A 21,233-nucleotide genomic window follows, 5' to 3' on the forward strand; every position below is an offset into this window, starting at 1 on the left:
TTTAACAGAGAGACAGAGCACCTTTTTCTCAATTTAATGTTACTCTCCATATAACTCTACATTAATTGTGATATCAACTTGCTGTGTTTATTCCCTCTAATTTACAGTGGCTGATAAGTTATCATAAACGTTTTTATGAACCACCTCCCTTGAGTGTTAGTTGGCTGAGGAACACAATAACAGAAGCTTGAGCAATCAAAAAAAAAGTGTCTCCAATGTCACCCGAGTTCTAGGGCATTCTTGATAAGCATGCCCTCCATTTCAAAGCACCTGGCCAACCATCGAAAAAATGTTATGAAAGCCAGAGGAGAATTCCCCATTCACCATTGCTAACCTGTTTTACAAAACTTCTTATGCATGGCCTAGACCTGAAAGGGGGCAGCCATATGCAAAAGCTTTTTCACTGGGATGTTAATTTACATGCCACAACAGTATGAAGCAGTAATGTTAATAAAGTAGCTTTCATTTATAGTCTTATCCTGGAACGTTTTTTACAGGCGGTTGTTTAAATGCTGCTTGGCTGAGTTGCAGATGCAGGTCTCTAGTTGGAAGACATCTTGTGGCTAAGAGCGCTAGCCTGAGCTGAATACCAAGTCCCTGTGGTGCAGCTGGTTGAACCGCTGTAGGAGACACAGACATCCATGGTGTCCTAGAGAGCTCACATACTATACTGATTGATGTATTGAAATGACCTGATAATGACCTGATAATTACACCTTGTCCCTGAACAACTGAACAAAAACAAGAGACAGAATAAAATAAATACGTTGACAACAGTTGACTAGCAACAACCTAAAAGATACCCACCATGAGCACCCACTAAATTTGCCCAAAAGGCAAACAAAAGAAAAACCCACACCGAATTTAATGACAGGAAACAAACCAAAATGTTGGCACAAAACAAAATCTGATACAGGATAGTTTGTCTAAAAATCTAAATAGGAAGCACGAGCTAAAGGTGTTAACCCTCTACATCTATCAAGACACTGGAGCACTGACCCAGCCACTCTTAAATAGCACCTGGACCAGCAAAGGTGAAACATCTTCCCACTAACGAGATGGTAACCAGCACAGGTGACTAACGAGGTGACACCCATCGGTGTGCTGTATGTGCTAACGAGCTATACGTGTTAAGTCCAACCTCAAAACACACATGGAAAAAACAAAACTTGTAATAGGAGAGAGATTATTGAGATGTTGCTTTATCTGTTTTTTTTCTTCAAACCAGGCTTGCTGTTAACTGTACCTCAGCATTTTCAAAGCCAACACTTCTAGATGTTGGGCAAAAGGACAAAAAATGTTTTCATTTGCTTCCTGGTGGTTGGTACCACAGGAAATGCAGTAGGTGTTTTGTCTCCTAGTTGTCAAGCCTCAACATCACATTCTGGGGGGAAACAACTGCCAAAAATATGACCAGTCAGTCAATATGGCCGCCCTCCTCGCCACTGCTGTGTAGGGCATCAAATCAAATGTTATTTGTCACATTCAACAACCGGCCTAGACAAACAGTGCAACGCTTACTTCTGGGTCCTTTTCCAACAATGCAGAGTTAAAGTCTGGTCACTGCGGCTGGTCTCAAGAAAGGAGCCTGGGGGAGGAGGGTTGTTTCGAGTGCAATTGGCAGTGCCAGGAGAGATGGAGCCTGCAGTTGGCTGAGGTATCAGCTGGCAGCTCGTCTGTACTGGGGGACAGAGAGAGGGTCTCTCTCTCTCTCTCTCTCTCTCTCTCTCTCTCTCTCTCTCTCTCTCTCTCTCTCTCTCTCTCTCTCTCTCTCTCTCTCTCTCTCTCTCTCTCTCTCTCTCTCTCTCTCTCTCTCTCTCTCTCTCTCTCTCTCTCTCTCTCTCTCTCTCTCTCTCTCTCTCTCTCTCTCTCTCTCTCTCTCTCTCTCTCTCTCTCTCTCTCTCTCTCTCTCTCTCTCTCTCTCTCTCTCTCTCTCTCTCTCTCTCTCTCTCTCTCTCTCTCTCTCTCTCTCTCTCTCTCTGTCCACTTAGACTCTCCTCCCTAAGGCAATGCCATTTTTGTTGGGGAGCTTGGGTGGCATCACATAGCTTTGGAAAAGCCCGCTCTGGCTCATTTGATGTGTACTCTTTCTAATTGGCACAGTGGAAGGATGAAAGAATGGCATCTACAGGATGCCACCCATGAAAGAAGACTTGATGAGCAAACTAGGGGCTGCCATCATGCACAACTCAATCTCATTGGTATTCCAAGCTGTAGTAGAGGGTAAGGGAAAATGCACAGTACTGTCAGTATGTACATTACGCAGTCTCTTAAAAGATGGAGAGTATAAGTGTGCAACAGTAATCAACATGTTTACACTGAGCATTTACATTTGTAACACTGGCTAAATGGAAAAAAACATCAATGAAATAATGATGGGCTGCCGTACCTTGAAGCCACAGAGTGACAGTTAAGCTTGATATAAAGCTAAAAAAAATCTGTTCTCTAACCTGAATTTAATGGGGCCAAGTATAATGGAAAATAGTCACATACTCGTCCCTCTAGAGTTTTCAACAGAGTAACAAATTACTGAACAAGAGAGGTGGAATAAATGCCTTATCTTTGATGGCAGGTCTAAACTACCAAGCTAAATCCATATTTTATGCATTACTTTTTATTTATTTATCTGGGTCATGGTCTAATGTTGTTTTGAGTGTTTTCTCATTGAGTCTGAAATTGAATTGACTGATATCCAATCAAATCATGAAGCCGATGTGACCAACGCTCAGGCAAGCTAAACTGCATTCTGGGAAAACTTGAGCGTTGGGAAGGTGCTGCTTGTAACGCCAGCTGATGCCCCCGCCAAACAAAGTCGCAGAGGTAGAAAATGATTTAACAGTTCTCTGGTCTTAACCTATTTTGAAATCAATTTTATAGTCAAATTTGGTTTTTCGATTAAAAAGAGCTGGAGAGCCATACATATTTGCATGCTGTCTACGAAGAAGAACAGTCAGGATTTTGACATCCCTTTTGCCATTTTACTGTACATTCACTAGACTGACAGGTATGTATTATGTTAGGTCTGTTCTAGACACAGGAGCCTGCTGTGGGGAGGACGGCTCGTAATAATGGACGGAAAGGAGCAAATGGAATGGCTTCACCCACCTGAAAACCATGTGTTTGATGTATTTGTTGCCATTTCACTTATTCTGCTCCAGTCAATAGAACGAGCCCATACCCCAAGGTGCAACAAACCTCCAGTGGTACTAGATCATATACTGAGTGTACAAAACATTATGAACACATGCTCTTTCCATGACATAGACTGACCAGGTGACAGCTATGATCCCTTATTGATGTCACTTATGTTTTCTTGAGGCAGATTTTAGAATATTCACGTGAAAATCTGTCGCCAATTGGACGGAAACCGAGTTAGTGAAAGACATTTGAGTGTAATAATGAACATTATTCTTTGTCAGCCCCTTTATGAGTGCACTTTAAGTGCCATTGAACGGGGTATGGTAGTAGGTGTCAAGAACTGCACCACTGCTGGGTTTTCAACAGTTTCCTGTGTGCATCAAGAATGGTCCACCACCCCAAGGACATCCAGCCATCTTGACACAACTGTGGGAAGCATTGGAGTCAACATGGGCCAACATCCCTGTGGAACGCTTTCGACACCTTGTAGAGTCCATGCCCCAACGAATTGAGGCTGTTCTGAGGGCAACTCAATATTAGGTACATTCAGTGTATATCATCTTAGTTGTATTTAAAAACAGAACTAGAGCGTGCATGCACCCCGTAGTAAATTACAACTTTAAAGACTGAAATTGATATGATTCAAGATAGCATGAAAAAATGTGGTCTTTCAAGATTCAGCACTGCACACAAAAGGTGAGTAATACTAAAAGGTTGAACATCTGTATTCGGGGTGTCATGATACCATTATCACAATACTACAATACTAAATTTCTCATGGCAAAAACAAAATCACGACGCAGACTAAACTCTGTCGTATAAAAACCTGCTTTATGTCAAATATGGTGTGTTATAAATGGGAAAAGGACCCCAAATGACAAAGCTCGTTTTCCTCAATAAATTAAGCCGTTTCATGTTTTATTTACTTGTCATGATAGTTCTGAGTATCATGATTATAAGTATCGTGACAACCCTAATCTGTATTTAGACATACAACAGTGAGGGACATTGAACAGTGATGGACCTTGAAAAGATTGTATGACTACTCACCCCATTGGCTTTGCTCAGGGCTTGGAAGTAAATGCTGTAGCTTTTGGCTGGAGAGAGAGGGGGGTTCCAGTAGCCATTGTAGGTCTTGTTGTCACCTACGCTGAAAGGCTGCACCACAGTTAGGTATGTAGGCGGGAGCTCCGCTGCAAAGTAGTGGGGCAAATCCAAGATGGAGGCATTCTTGAAGCTGACCGGGACGGAGAAGCACTCCAGCACGTCGGCCGCCCGCCGCACCTTCTGCTTTCGTTCCTCTTTCACAACCAGCTGATAGACACTGGAGAGAGAGCAGAGGGCAAAGGTGCTCATCAGAGGGCTCACCAGGGGCTCTATTTATCAAGCGTCTCAGAGTAGTAGTGCCGATCACAATGAATAAGATTACATGGACACCTGATCCTGTATCATCACTCCAACTCTGCGATGCTTGATACATAACGGCATCAACTCAACACTGGGTTTCCAGAAATGGCTTCAATGTTCATTTAAAAATGTATTCATAAAAATGATTACATTTAATAAGGAACCACCTAATGTGTGACTATAGCCATACTGTTGTATATACAGTATGGGTTTGTAGTTTGTGTCAGGTCAGTTCAAAGCTTCATACAAAGTATTTCTGAGCAGAGGCAGGAGTGTTACTGCTGCTCTGTCTTAACCAGCCAATGAACAATTCATACCACTCCAAATTGACCACATTACCGTTTTCCAGCAATAGTTTTGCTTTATGAATCGTACGACATCATCATTTAAAAAAAGACTCAGTGGAAAACTATGTACTATTTTAATTTAGAACAGAGACAAAAATATAAACTCTTCTGTCCAGGGGGAGCGCAACCATCGGGCAGTCATTTCTGTGAGGGGCCAGTAGATGGAAATCTACCCTAATTGGCCAGTGGGAGCCGTCTTCAGACTGGCCTTTTTGAAAGGCCCTGTCAATTTTATTTTTAATTATACCTTTATTGAACCAGGTAGGCAAGTTGAGAACATGTTCTGATTTACAACTGCGGCCTGGCCAAGATAAAGAAAAGCATTGCGACACAAACAACAGAGTTACACATGGGATAAACAAATGTACAGTCAATAACACAATAGAAAAATCTATATACTGTGTGTGCAAATGGAGGTATGACAATAAATAGGCCAAAGTGGTGAAATAATTACAACTTAGCAATTAAACACTGGAGTGATAGATGTGCAGAAGATGAATGTGCAAGTAGAGATACTGGGGTGCAAAGGAGCAAAAAAATAAATGACAAAATGGGGATGAGATAGTTGGGTGGGCTATTTACAGATGGGCTGTGTACAGGTGCAATGACCTGCTCTGACAGCTGATGCTTAAAGTTAGCGAGGGAGATATAAGACTACAGCTTCAGTGATTTTTGCAATTTGTTCTAGTCATTGGCAGCAGAGAACTGGAAGGTAAGGCGGCCAAAGGAGGGTTTGGCTTGGGGATGACCAGTGAAATATACATTGGTTATGTTGCACTTCCTAAGGCTTCCGCTAGATGTCAACCGTCTTTAGAACGTTGTTTCGGGCTTCTCATGTGATGTGGGACCGGATGGGAGCTCTTTGAGTCAGTGATCTGCCTACAGCCTCATTCTCAGTCATGCGCGTTCACTTGAGAGGTAGCTGTCGTTCCATTGCTTTTCAACAGACAATGGAATTCTCTGGTTGGAACATTATTGAACTTTTATGATAAAAACATCCTAAAGATTGATTCTATACTTAGTTTGACAAGTTTCTATGACCTGTAATATAACTTTTTGAACGTTTCGTCCGAATGGACCAGATCGCTCATTTGGATTTGTTTACCAAACGCCCTAACAAATGACGCTATTGGACATAAATGGACATAAATTATGGACATTATCGAACAAAACAAGCATTTATTGTGGAACTGCGATTCCTGGGAGTGCATTCTGATGAAGATCAAAGGTAAGTGAATATTTATAATGCTTTTTATGAATAATGTTTTATGGCGGATATATCTCTGGCTGGTTTGGGCTCTGAGCGCCGTTCTCAGATTATGCTTTTTCCGTAAAGTTCTATTGAAATGTGACACAGCGGTTGCATTAAGGAGAAGTGTATCTATATTTCCATGTCTAAAAATTGTATTTTCATCGACATTTATAATGAGTATTTCTGTGAATTCTTGTGGCTCTCTGTAATATCACTCCATGTTTTGGAACTACTGAACATAACACGCCAATGTAAATTAAGATTTTATGATATAAATATGAACTTTACCGAACAAAAAAAATATACATGTATTGTGTAACACAAAGTCCTATGAGTGTCGTCTGATGACGATCATCAAAGGTTAGTGATTCATTTTATCTCTATTTGTGCTTTTTGTGACTCCTCTCGTTAACTGGAAAAATGGCTGGGTTTTTCTGTGAGTTGGTGGTGACTTAACATAATCGGTTGTGGAGCTTTCGCTGTAAAGCATTTTTTAAATCAGACACTGTGGCTGGATTAACGAGAATTTTATCTTTAAAATGGTGCCTAATACTTGTATGTTTGAGAATTTTGATATATGGGATTTCTGTTGATTTGTATTTGGCACCCTGCAATTTCATTGGCTGTTGGCGAGGGGTTCCGCTAGCGGAATGGGGTTCCGACAGGTTAACCTCTTGGTGTTAGGGGGCAGTATTTTCATTTTTGGAAAAAAAACATTCCCTTTTTAAAACCTGTTAGGGATGATGCGAATTTTCGCAGCTTTTTCTTAAAAAACTCACAACATTTCAAAGTCCTGCTACTCATGCCAGGAATATAGTATATGCATATGATAAGTATGTGTGTATAGAAAACACTCTGAAGTCTCTAAAACTGGTTAAATCGTGGCTATAACAGAACGTGTTTAGGAGTAAAAATCCCTGGTAAAACTGTTTACCAAACACACAAACAAAAATATTCATCCGCCATTAAATGTATTGTCTAAGGTGAAAGAAAATAAATGAGGATGCCCTGTAAACGCCTACAGCTTCCACACGATGTCGCCAGTACTGGCATTTCAAGTCTGCTTTATCCTTGGTTAGACGACGTATTGGCCCTTCCTGTTTTAGGCTCACCACAGGATGTTGTGAAATTGAAAACATGGACGATGATTTCAAGACTTGCTGCTATCGAATACAGATCGCCCCGTGATCAACTTTATAGATTATTAACGTTTATTAATACCTAACATTGGTTTAGAAAAGTCGTTTGAAGTGATTTGTAAAAGTTTATAGGCAACTTTTGTAATTTTAAAAAGTGACGTTGCGTCATGGAATGGGGCATTTTCCTGGATCAGACCGGCTTCCAGCAAATTACATTTTGGCTATACAATGACAGATTTAATCGGGAAAAAGACCCAATTGTGATGTTTATGGGACATATAGGAGTGCCAACAAAGAAGCTTGTCAAAGGTAATGAATGTTTTATATTTTATTTCTGCGTTTTGGGTAGCGCCGGCTACCGCAAAATCTGTTGTTTGGGTGACGTATTTAGGGGGGTGCATGCTATCAGATAATAGCTTCTCATGCTTTCGCCGAAAAGCATTTTACAAATCTGACTTGGTGGCTAGATTCACAACGAGTGTAGCTTTAATTCAGTACCTTGCATGTGTGTTTTAATGAAAGTTTGAGTTTTATCAAAAACTATAGGTGGCGCTCTAAAATTTCCGCTGATTTGGTTCCGCCACAGGAACACTCCTCCATAAGAAGTTTTAAACGGGATATTTTGTCAGGAAAAGGATGCTAGAATATGCATATAATTGACAGCTTTGGATAGAAAACACTAACGTTTCCAAAACTGTAAAGATGATGTTGCAGGCGAAAGCCTGAGAAAAATCCAATCCGGAAGTGCACCAGGTTTTGAAAGCGCTGTGTTCCAATGACTCCCTATTCAGCTGTGAATGTACCATCAACGAGCTTACACTTTCTACATATTCCCCAAGGTGTCTACAGCATTGTGGCGTAGTTTTACGCATTTCTGTTGAAGAATAGCCATAGGCGGCCACATTACGTAAGTGGTCACATGGTGGCTCCGAGAGAGATTCTCGCGTAAAATACAGAGGTAGCCATTATTCCAATCGGTCCTTGTGAAAAATGAATTGTCCCGACTGATATATTATCGAATAGATATTAGAAAAACACCTTGAGAATGGATTCTAAACAACGTTTGCCATGTTTCCATCGATATTATGGAACTAATTTGAAATATTTTTCGGCGTTGTGGTGACTGCAATTTCCGGGCGATTTCTCAGCCAAACGTGAAGAACAAACTATTTCGCCTCAAAATTGGCTGTCTACCTGGGAGTCTCGTGAGTGAAAACATCCGAAGTTCATCAAAGTTAAATGATTTAATTTGATTGCTTTTCTGATTTCCGTGACAAGGTTGCCTGCTGCTAGCAAGGAATAATGCTATGCTAGGCTATGATAAACTTACACTAATGCTTGTCTAGCGTTGGCTGTAAAGCATATTTTGAAAATCTGAGATGACAGGGTGATGATTAACAAAAGGCTAAACTGTGTTCCAATATATTTCACTTGTGATTTTCATGAATAGGAATATTTTCTAGGAAGATTTATGTCCGTTGCGTTATGCTAATTAGTGTCAGATGATGACAACGGTCCCGTTCACGGGATGGGGTGTCACTACAGGTAAAAGGCACAGTCAACTTAGTGTATGTAAACTTCTGATCCACTGGAATTGTGATACAGTGAATTATAATTGACATAATCTGTCTGTAAACAATTGTTGAACAAATTAGATGTCCTAACCGACTAGTCAAAACCATAGTTTGTTTGCAAGAAATTTGTGGAGTGGTTGAAAAACGACTCCAACCTAAGTGTATGTAAACTTCCGACTTCAACTGTACCTGCTGGAGCGTGTGCTACGGGCGGGTGCTGCTATGGTGAACAGTGAGCTGAGATAAGGCAGGGCTTTACCTAGCAAAGACTTATAGATGACCTTGAGCCAGTGGGTTTGGCGCTGAATATGAAGCGAGGACCAGCCAACAAGAGCATACAGGTCGCAATGGTGGGTAGTATATGGGCTTTGGTGACAAAAAGGATGGCACTGTGATAGACAATAGAGAGGAAGGTATTTTTATTTTTTATTTAACCTTTATTTAACTAGGCAAGTCAGTTAAGAACAAATTCTTATTTACAATGACTGCCTGCCTCGGCCAAACCTGGAAGACGCTGAGCCAATTGTGCGCCGCCCTATGGGACTCCAAATCACGTCCGGATGTGATACAGCCTGGATGAGAGGGTTCGTTGCTGCGCCGGGGTTCATGATTGGATAAGGAGTTCTTTTGAGCCGTTGGACGCTATAGTGGTTGTCCGCAATTACGTCCAGCTATGCCAAGAACACACTTCACAATTATATGCAATTAGGGAAATGTATGTTTCTGTAAAGACTAGGGCAAATTATCCCAGCCTCTAATTTGGAATCTTTCATATGGGATAATTGCTGATGACCAAAGGAGAGTGCACTTTTGTCTTCTCTGACAGCAAATATCTAATTCAAGCTAATGGCTTTCAGACACCAAACAAGTGCGGTGGAAAAATGGCTTGTTTGCGTCTGTGTGTGCAGGATGGACATAACAACATGATGTCTGATGTCGTGACCTTTTTTGTAAACATGAAACATTTTCATGAACCCCGTACACTCGTGGAAATTGGCCTATATGGATGAGGCCAAATTGAAATGTTTCTAACAGAAGAACTATAAAAAGCGAATGCATGACCATAGCAGCAATTGAAAGAGAACACTTTGGAGATTCTCAGGAAATTATCAGGCCAAAGACGAGGACACAACAGTTCACCTGAAACAAGACTGAATCCAAACATTAAACTGTTGATTTTATGTATATTTTACATTATCTGTACTTTTCACAGAATTTGTAAATAACTAAATCAGAAAATAATCTGGATATATTCAGTAACATAATAAGAATATTCATTGACATTTTGGATTGGGTGCAGAAAAAAGTATTATAAGGGTTTGAGTGAGAAGTCGAACTGGTGTCCCATTGGCCACACACCTCTCCAAAGTGTGCACAGTTCCTAAGTAATTCCAATGCACTTTTACGACTCAAGGAAAGAGCCTTCAACAATACGTTTTTTTTTTAGCTCTCCTAGCTTTGCCACTGACCAACTGAAGCAAGGACACTTGTAGTTTTTGTTTGGAACACAGGCCTTTTGTTGTTCACAAAATCAAAAAATGTTCCATTATAAATCGCAATTGGGGTAGGTGGGAATAATTTGAAATCTTATTCTATTACCAACATGGCTAGCTAAATTATAAAATATGATCTTATAGTGTTAGGCTTTCTAAAGGCACTTCATTCAAAATGATTGTAATGCTGGTGTGCATAGAACGGAGTCATGAGAGCATTCAAGTGCGCGCTCCGCTGGGAATTTTCTTCACAATATCACAAACATCAGCTCATTCTGTTCGGGACATGTCATCCTTATAACCGCGGATCAAACATAGCGGTCATAAACCTTGATACTGTAAATGCTATAAGTTTTCAAATATGGAAATGTGAAGTTCACATTTGGAATCATGAGTGTTTGGTTTGCTTGTATAAAATTAGACCGGTATTTTGATGCTCAATGTCTCATCTTTTAAAACACATTGACTCCTCTCTATTTACAGCATTTCCCTCACTCAGACATAACAAATGTGCAAAAGTATCCCAATTAACAGGCGGGATGGGGGCATCTTCTTGTATCGCTCGCGGTGCTCAAGTTTATAATGGTTGTCAATCAAAACCCATACAACCCTGTGAAGCCGAGAATGTCAGCTCTGACGTCATGTACAGCATGTTTGTTACCTTACAGCAACTGCATTCCAATTTAGGCGCTTATCAATGATAAAATCATTTTCAACCCGTATTCGAGATGGCAAGGTCTGTGAGTGGAAAGGGCTACAGCTGTAGAGTCCAGAGCTTTTATGTTCTAGAGACAATTTAAAGCATTATCTGTGTGTGAAATTTAGGATACCGTATTTATCATGTAATGACCTGTTTTCAACATGAGGCAATGAAGCCCATGCACATCTGGTAGCACTTACGGGCATATTTGAAGTGTTTATAAAATGACGTAGTAGTTGATACATCAAATAATTAAATAGAGCATATGAATAACATGTATTATATTTAACCTCTATGATATACAGTGCATTCGGAAAGTATATCGACAACTTCGCTTTTTCCACACTTTGTTACGTTTACAGCCTTATTCTAAAATGGATTAAATAAAACATTTTCCTCATCAATCGACACAGTATAATACATAATGACAGAAATACATTATTTACATAAGTATTCAGATCCTTTGCTATGAGACTCAAAATTGAGCATCCGGTTTCCATTGGTCATCCTTGAGATGTTTCTACAATTTATTTGGAGTTCACCTGTGATAAATTCAATGATTTGGATAGGCACATACCTGTCTATATAAGGTTCCACAGTTGACAGTCCATATCAGAGAAAATACCTAGCTGTGAGGTCGAAGGAATTGTCCGTAGAGCTACGAGACAGGATTGTGTTGAGGCACCGATCTGGGGAAGAGTATCAAAAAATGTCTGCAGCACTGACGTTCCACAAGTAACACAGTGACCTCCATCATTCTTAAAAGGAAGAAAATTGGAACCACCAAGACTCTTCCTAGGGCTGACCGCCCGGCCAAACTGAGCAAATGGGGGGAGAAGGGCATTGGTCAGGGAGGTGACCAAGAACCCGATGGTCACTCTGACAGAGCTCCAGAGTTCCTCTGTGGAGATGGGAGAACCTATCATAAACCAGGCCTTTCTGATAGAGTGGCCAGATGGAAGCCATCAAAGGACTCTCAGACCGTGAGAAAAAAGATTCTCTGGTCAGATGAAACCAAGATTGAACTCTTTGGCCTGAATGCCAACAACACGTCTGGAGGAAAGAAAGCACTCTACATCTCCCCAAAAATATATTTTTAGAGGTACTATGAAAATGAAAGAATACTGTATACCCATATTGCATTTCTCCCTTCAGATATTTAAATTCCATAATGCCTGAAAATAGTGTTAGCCCAATAGCAAGTAAATTAGCCTTTTCTTTCTAACCAAATTTTAGGTATTCTGACAGTTAACACTGGGACACAACTTCCTTCTGGGATGTTAGGTAGAGCGTAAAATGTCCTAATTCAATATGCACACACTAAACACATTTTCATGAATGTCAATGCAGTTGATGTTCGTAAAGCGGTTAAGCTGTTGTTCCAAGCCAATGGCCAGTAGTCTTTAATTGGCATAGGCTAGTATGTCATGTCTGTTTCGTCAAGGTGCTCCCAAGTGGCGCAGAGGTCTAAGGCACAGCATTTCAGTGCTTGAGGCGTCACTACAGACCCTGGTTTGATTTCAGGCTGTATCACAACAGGCCGTGATTGGGAGTCCCATAGGGCGGTGCACAATTGGCCCAGCGTCGTCAGGGTTTGGCCAGGGTAGGCCGTCATTGTAAATAAGCATTTGTTCTTAACCTCTCTAGGACTGGAAAAAGCATACCATGCAATAATCTGTGTACAGAGCTCAGAACCCAAACAAGCCAAAAGAAATATCCGCCATGTTGCGCAGTCAACATTAGTCAGAAATAGCATTATAAATATTCACTTACCTTTGATGATCTTCATCAGAATGCACTCCCAGGAATCCCAGTTCCACAAATGTTTGATTTGTTCGATAAAGTTCATCATTTATGTCAATATACCACCTCCTATTGTTAGGGCGTTTGGTAAACAAATCGAAAAACGCATGTGCAACTTCCACCGGAAAGGTCGGACGAAATATCAAAAAAGTTATATTACTGGTCGTAGAAACATGTCAAACTAAGTATAGAATCAATCTTTAGGATGTTTTAAATAAATGTTCAATAATGTTCAATAATGTTCCAACCGGAGAATTCCATTGTCTGTAGGAAAGCAATGGAACGAGAGCGACCTCTCATGCGCGTGACTGAGATAGAGGCTGCTGCCAGACCTCTGACTCAATCCCCTCTCATTCGGCCCCCCTTCACAGTAGGAAGCTTGAAACAACATTCTAAAGACGGATGACATCTAGTTGAAGCCGTAGGAAGTGCAAAATGACCCATATCCCACTGTGTATTAGATAGGGGCTGAGTTCAAAAACTACAAACCTCAGATTTCCCACTTCCTGTTTAGATTTCTTCAGGGTTTTGCCTGCCATATGAGTTCTATTATCCTCAAAGACATCATTCAAACAGTTTTAGAAACTTCAGAGTGTTTTCTATCCAATACTAATAATGATATGCATATATTAGCATCTGGGACTGAGTAGGAGGCAGTTGACTCTGGGCACGCTTTTCATCCAAAAGTGAAAATGCTGCCCCCTATGACTTTCCTAGTTAAATAAAGGTTAAATAAAAAATGTAAAAGGTTGTGTTTTCAAAACTTGCACTAAAGGAAATGTTGAATATAACTGTGTTGCTCCGCCAACTACAATACAAATGTAACATGATCCCCTTAATTTCTTTTGCATACCATTTGCACTTATTTGAATGACTGCTACTAATACCTCAAACCACCCACCACACCAACAATAATTCTATTTTAAATTTAATAGATTCTGTGGACTTTGGTGAACCATTTCAAGGTTGGGATACATGCGAAGTGGATGGACTTTGTCTTGATTTTTCTTTGTATGTATATTACATTTTTAATGGCCCATTCACCCTCTCCGGAGGACAAAACATACTTTGTTTTACATTTGTTTTTTTACAGCTATTTTGTTACATATTCGTTATTCAAACATGGCACTTTTATACACAGTATTACATGAGAGAAATATAGTTTGAGATACACATTACACATTAAAAAGTACTCAGATATATACGGTTGACATAATAAATTGCGTTTTCAGTCCCAACTCTTGCAGATCATGAACTTTTAATGCCAACCTTCAGCTACTCTCAGCCCATCCTACCTATCTCCGTAGACCACCCTTCCTTGAATTCCATGTGCCATATACAGTATTTTTCAACTGTGATGTCTTAAATTAATTCTGAACATTTCTAATTTCATAGATTGTAAATTAAATATGAATATGTTTGCTAAGAGTATTATTATATTAATTGATTGACTAAGGCTTTCCAAATTACCAAACAGTGCTATTTGAAGGGTCGGTTTAGGTGAATGTTGTACTGCAATACCAGAATAAATTATCTAATGACTCTGTTTCTGCAGTGCTGAAATTGTTGTATGCCCCATATATATAATATTATGTTGGTGGCGAGAATTGTGTATAATTTAAATTAAAAAAACTCAGTGTTCAATCAAGTTTTGTTTTGAGTGTCAGTTCATAAACTATGTGCCATGAAATTGGAACTTCGAAAATCTCTTCCCAGGTATTTTTCAACCTGTATGGCGCAGCTGTCAACATTTTGATCCTCTAACGAAACTGGTATATTTTTCTACTTATGCAAAGAAAATCTGCCTAATGTGTTTTGTAAAATAGGGCAGACAAACAACTTCCCAACCTTATCCCCCTTTCACTGACCTCCTCAATTTACGCGGTAATGTTGCAATCAGTTGGTTGTAACTTTGGATAGAGCAAACATGATAATCCAAGATGGCTTAGCAGTCGGATGTCTGTTTTGTTTTCGTCTTGTCCCGTCCCATGTATATATCGTTTTTCTTCTTATATATTAGTGGGGCAAAGTATTTAGTCAGCCACCAATTGTGCAAGTTCTCTCACTTAAAAAGATGAGAGGCCTGTCATTTTCATCATAGGTACACTTCAACTATGACCTCTGTCATTGCCAACAAAGGGTATATAACAAAGTATGGAGATAAACTTTTGTTATTGACCAAATACTTTTTTTCCACCATAATTTACAAATAAATTCATAAAAAATCCTACAATGTGATATTCTGGATTTTTTCTTCTATTTTGGCTGTCATAGTTGAAGTGTACCTATGATGACAATTACAGGCCTCTCTCATCTTTTTAAGTGGGAGAACTTGCACAATTGGTGGCTGACTAAATACTTTTTTGCCCCACTGTATTTCATATACATTTTTTATATTTCTCCTAATCTCAATTTCCATCTACATACTGAACATACTCTCCTGCAAACCGCCTCAACCAATGTGGTATGGATCTGCTATTTTTTATACTTTAGAACCGGAACCCCCTTCAGAAGCTAGCCAGCTAACTAGCTACTAGCTAGTAGTCAGTTAGCCACTGCTAGCGGTCATCACCGTTAACTCAGACATCTGCCAGTCTTCGCCCGGTCAATTCCTACCAGTTTGCACAGCGTGATATCAACCCAGAGCATATCGGACTGCTTTTCTCTACCGCATCTCCCGATTCCTACCGCAAGCTCTGAACCTTTACTCCAGATCATCGTAGCTAGCTAGCTGCTATCCTAGTGGCTACTCCTGACTAATGTCTCTGTCCCGAAGCAAGCACCAGTTAGCCTGGAGCTAGCCTCGAGTTAGGCCATTCTCCCGGCTAGCAGAAGAGTTCCATCAGACAATTCCTGGGCTTCAATAACTCTTTTGCCAATTGGCCTGGGCCCTTTGCTGCTGGAGCCCAGCCGATTCATCATGATTGGTCTGCTGACGTAACCGTCCGAGGGGGTTTCAACAAGCTCTCACGTTGCGACGTCCCCCTGAGGCCCATCTGCTAGTCCTGGCCTGCTAGCTGTCTGAATTGCCATGCCTCCAGCTCGCCTAGCTACTCACTCATGACCCTATGATCACTCGGCTACACAGGAGTCTCCCTAATGTCAATATGCCTTGGCTATTGCTGTTTTGGTTAGTGATTCTTGTCTTATTTCACTGTAGAGCCTCCAGCCCTGCTCAATATGCCTTAGCTAGCCCTTTTGTTCCACCCCCCACACATGCGGTGACCTCACCTGGCTAAAATGGTGCCTCTAGAGACAAAACCTCTCTCATCGTCACTCAATGCCTAGGCTTACCTCCACTGTACTCACATCCTACCATACCCTTGTCTGTACATTATGCCTTGAATCTACTCTTCTGCGCCCAGAAATCTGCTCCTTTAACTCTCTGTTCCAAATGCACTAGACGACCAGTTCTTTTAGCCTTTAGCAGTACCCTTATCCTACTCCTCCTCTGTTCCTCTGGTGATGTAGAGGTTAACCCAGGCCCTGCAGCCCCCAGCATCACTCCCATTCCCCGGCAGCTTTCAGTTGTTGACTTCAGTAACCATAAAAGCATTGGTTTCATACATGTTAACATTAGAAGCCTCCTCCATAAGTTTGTTTTATTCACTGCTTTAGCACACTCCGCCAACCCGGATGTCCTAGCTGTGTCTGTATCCTGGTTTAGCAAGGCCAACAAAAATCCAGAAATGTCCTAACTATAACATTTTCCGACAAGATAGAACTGTCAAAGGGGGCGGCATCGCAATCTACTGCAGAGATCTGTCATACTATCCAGGTCTGTGCCCAAACAATTTGAGCTTCTACTTTCAAAAATCAACCTTTCCAGAAACAAATCTCTCACCGTTGCCCCTTGTTATAGACCCCTTCAGCCCCAAGCTGTGCCCTGGACACCATGTGAATTGATCGCCTCCCATCTATCTTCAGAGTTTGTATTGTTAGGTGACCTAAACTGGGACATGCTAAACACCCCGGCCGTCCTACAATCTAAACTTGATGCCCTCAATCTCACACAAATGATCAAGGAACCTACCAGGTACAAACCTAAATCCGTAAACATGGGCACTCTCTTTGATATCATCCTGACCAACTTTCCCTCTAAATCCACCTCTGCTGTCTTCAACCAGGATCTCAGCAATCACTGCCTCATTGCCTGCGTGTGTAATGGGTCTGCGGTCAAATGACCACCCCTCATCACTGTCAAACACTCCCTAAAACAATTCAGTGAGCAGGCCTTTCTAATCGACCTGGCCAGGGTATCCTGGAAGGATATTGACCTCATCCCATCAGTAGAGGATGCCTGGTTGCTCTTCAAAAGTGCTTTCCTCACCATCTTAAATAAGCATGCCCCATTAAAAAAATGTAGAACTAAGAACAGATATAACCCTTGGTTCACCCCAGACTTGACTGCCCTTGACCAGCACAAAAACACCTGTGGAGTTCTGCATTAGCATGGAATAGCACCCACAATATGCAACTTTTCAGGGAAGTCAGGAAACAATACACTCAGTTAGGAAAGCAAAGGCTAGCCTTTTCAAAGAGAAATTTGCTTCCTGTAAGCACTAATTCCCAAACGTTTTGGGACACTGTAAAGTCCATGGAGAATAAGAGCACCTCCTCCTAGCTGCCCACTGCAGTGATGATAGGAAACACTGTCACCACCGATAAATCTATGATAATCGATCATTTCAATAAGCATTTTCTTAAGGCTGGCCATGCTTTCCACCTGGCAACCCCTACCCTGGCCAACATCTCAGCACCCCCTGCAGCAACTTGCCCAACCCCCCCACTTCTCCTTCACCCAAATCCAGACAGCCGATGTTCTGAAAGGGCTGCAAAATCTGGATCCTTACAAATCAGCTGGGCTAGACAATCTGGACCCTCTCTTACTAAAATTATCAGCTGAAATTGTTGCAACCCCTATTACTAGGGGTTGCATCGTCTGCATCATCTGAGATCCCTAAAGATTTTAAAGCTGCAGCGGTCATCCCTCTCTTCAAAGGGGGAGACACTCTAGATCCAAACTGTTATAGACCTATATCCTTCCTGCCCTGCCTCTCTAAAATATTTAGAGCCAAGTTAATAAACATATCACCGACCACCGACATATCACCCCATACTTATTGGCAGACTCAATAGTATTGGCTTCTCAAATGACTGCCTCGCCTGGTTCACCAACTACTTCTCAGATAGATTGGGGGGCAAATTGGAGGGTCTGTTGTTTAGACCTCTGGTAGTCTATGGGGGTGCCACAGGGTTAGATTCTGGGGCCAACTCTTTTCACTGTATATATCAATGATTTTGGCTTGCTGCTGGTGATTCACATCTACACAGATGACACCATTCTGTATACATCTGGCCCTTCTTTGGACACTGTGCTAACGATCCTCCAAACGAGCATCAACGCCATACAACACTCCTTCCATGGCCTCCAACTGCTATTAAATGCTGGTAAAACTAAGTGCATGCTCTTCAACCGATTGCTGCCCGCACCCTCCCGCCCGACTAGCATCACTACTCTGGATGGTTCTGACCTAGAATACGTGGACAACTACAAATACGTAGGTGTCTAGTTAGACTCTAAACTCTCCTTCCAGACTCACATTAAGCATCTCCGGATACAAAATTAAATCTAGAATCGGCTTCCTATTTCGCAATAAAGCCTCCTTCACTCATGCTGCCAAACATACCCTCGTAAAACTGACTATCCTACCGATCCTTGACTTCGGCGATGTCATTTACAAAGTAGCCCCCAACACTCTACTCCGCAAACTGGATGCAGTCTACCACAGTGCCATCTGTTTTGTCACCAAAGCCCCATATACCACCCACCACTGCGACCTGTATGCTCTCGTTGGCTGGCCCTTACTACATATCCTTCGCCAAACCCACTGGCTCCAGGTCATCTATAAGTCTTTGCTAGGTAAAGCCCCGCCTTATCTCAGCTCACTGGTCACCATAGCATGCGCTCCAGCAGGTATATTGCACTGGTCATCCCCAAAGCCAACACTTCTTTCGGCCGCCTTTCCTTCCAGTTCTCTGCTGCCAATGACTGGAACGAATTGCAAAAATCTCTGAAGCTGGAGTCATATCTCCCTCTCTAACTTTAAGCATCAGCTGTCAGAGCAGCTTACCGATCACTGTACCTGTACACAGCCAATCTGTAAATAGCACACCCAACTACCTCATCCCCATATTATTATTTACCCTCTTGCATCCCAGTATCTCTACTTGCACATAATCATCTGCACATTATTACTCCAGTATTAATGCTAAATTGTAATTATTTCACCTCTAGCGTATTTATTGCCTACCTACCCCTACTCTTCTACATTTGCACACACTGTACACAGATTTTTCTATGTTTCTTTTCTATTGTGTTATTGACTGTACGTTTGTTTATGTGTAACTCTGTTTGTTTTTGTCGCACTGCTTTGCTTTATCTTGGTCATGTCGCAGTTGTAAATGAGAACTTGTTCTCAACTGGCCTATCTGGTTAAATAAAGGTGAAATAAAATAAAATATTTTTTAAAACATTCCCATAATTTCTGTGTGTGTGACAACTCCACTAAATGCTCTGCTAAATGACTTAAATGTAATGTAAATGTAAACTCCACCATTCCTATTCATAATATCATGAATGATCTAGACCCTCAATGAGACTGTGTAGTATTATTAAGAGAAAACTTGAGTCATTGGCATACATTGACACGTTTGCTTTAAAGCCCTGGATCATTAACCCGTTAATATTATTCTTAGATCTGATTTTGATAGCTAACAAATAGAAAAGGAGAAAGTGGACAACATTGTTTAACTCCTATTGACAGTTCCATTCTTTCTGAGAAGTAACCATTATTCACTACTTTACAACTGGGGTTGCTATAAATAATATTAAATAATGCTATAAATAACCCATTGTATAAGAGATTCTCCAAAATTAAAATAGTCCAGGCATGTATAAACTGAGCATACAAAACATTAAGGACACCTGTTCTTTCCATGACCAGATGAATCCAGCTGAATGCTATGATCCCTTATGGATGTCACAAAATCCACTTCAATCAGTGTAGTTGAACGGTTAAAGAAGGATTTATAAGCCCGAGACAATTGAGGCATGGATTGTGTATGTGTGCCATTCAGAGGTTGATATATTCAGAATATTTAAGTACCTTTGAACAGGGTATTGCAGTAGGTGCCAGGTGCACCGGTTTGTGTCAAAAACTGCAATGATGCTGTTCTCTCACACTCGACAGTTCCCCGTGTGTATCAAGAATGGTCCACTATCCAAAGTGTAAAGGGCTTCCAGTTTTATAAATGGACTGGTTCTTTACACTTACCACCTGGGTCCTGTTTTAGTAATATTTAAATCAGACCTTCTTGCTGTGTATCTGATAGTCTACCATTTTTTATAGTCGGTAAAACATGTGAATAGTGGATCTTTGAGTATATAAACAAATGTTTGATATACTGTAACTCAACTGGTATTCCACTAAGCCCTGGAATTTTTCCAGACTGAAAGGAATTAATTGTATCAAGAAATTCCTTCTCTGTAATTTGGCTTTCACACAAGTCTTTCTGTACAGTTATTAATTTTACACTATTATTAGGAAAAAAAGTTAACATCATTCAGTGGAGATGGAGGAGTCTGAAAAGAGAAAATATACTTTCAAAATATAATTTGGTGATCAGAAACACTCCGTCATTTGTAACATGTTTCTGTTTTTATTTTACTTTAACTTTATTTAACTAGGCAAGTTTAACCCCTAGCCCTAACAAGTTAAAGATGAGTATTGAATTGCATGGCCTCTGAAGGCACATTCGAAAGTATCCCATACAATAAGGGGATCTGCTGTACCTAGAGTACACTACCATTCAAAAGTTTGGGGTCACTTAGAAAGTTCTTTGTTTTTGACAGAAAAGCACATTTTGTCCATTAAAATGACATCAAATTGATCAGAAATACAGTGTAGACATTGTTAATGTTGTAAATGACTATTGTAGCTGGAAACGGAAGATTGTTTTATGGAATATGTAAATAGGAGTACAGAGGCCCATTATCAGCAACCATCACTCCTGTGTTCCAATGGCACTTTGTGTTAGCCAATCCAAGTTGATAATTTTAAAAAGGCTAATTGATCTTTAGAAAATCATTTTGCAATTATGTTAGCACAGCTGAAAATTGTGTTTCTGATTAAAGAAGCAACTAAACTGGCCTTCTTTAGACTAGTTGAGTATCTGGAGCATCAGCATTTGTGGGTTCAATTACAGGTTCAAAATGGCCAGAGAAAAGTACTTTCTTCTGAAACTCATCAGTCTATTCTTGTTCTGAGAAATGAAGGCTATTCCAAGCGAGAAATTGCCAAGAAACTGAAGATCTCGA

General features: G+C 40.7%; 1 protein-coding gene across 11 annotated transcripts in view; it reads right to left on the bottom strand.

Moving 5' to 3' along the window:
• ptprt (protein tyrosine phosphatase receptor type T) overlaps nucleotides 1-21,233 on the bottom strand; it is a 394,370-nt gene that overhangs the window by 104,954 nt on the left and 268,183 nt on the right. For all 11 annotated transcript variants that reach the window (XM_035778500.2, XM_052527246.1, XM_035778501.2 and 8 more), the window contains exon 12: nucleotides 4,189-4,462. In XM_035778500.2, the coding sequence (XP_035634393.1) occupies nucleotides 4,189-4,462 (274 nt within the window). The remainder of the gene's footprint in view (nucleotides 1-4,188; nucleotides 4,463-21,233) is intronic.

Source organism: Oncorhynchus keta, chromosome 10 (genome assembly GCF_023373465.1).
Source record: "Oncorhynchus keta strain PuntledgeMale-10-30-2019 chromosome 10, Oket_V2, whole genome shotgun sequence".
NCBI lineage: Eukaryota > Metazoa > Chordata > Actinopteri > Salmoniformes > Salmonidae > Oncorhynchus > Oncorhynchus keta.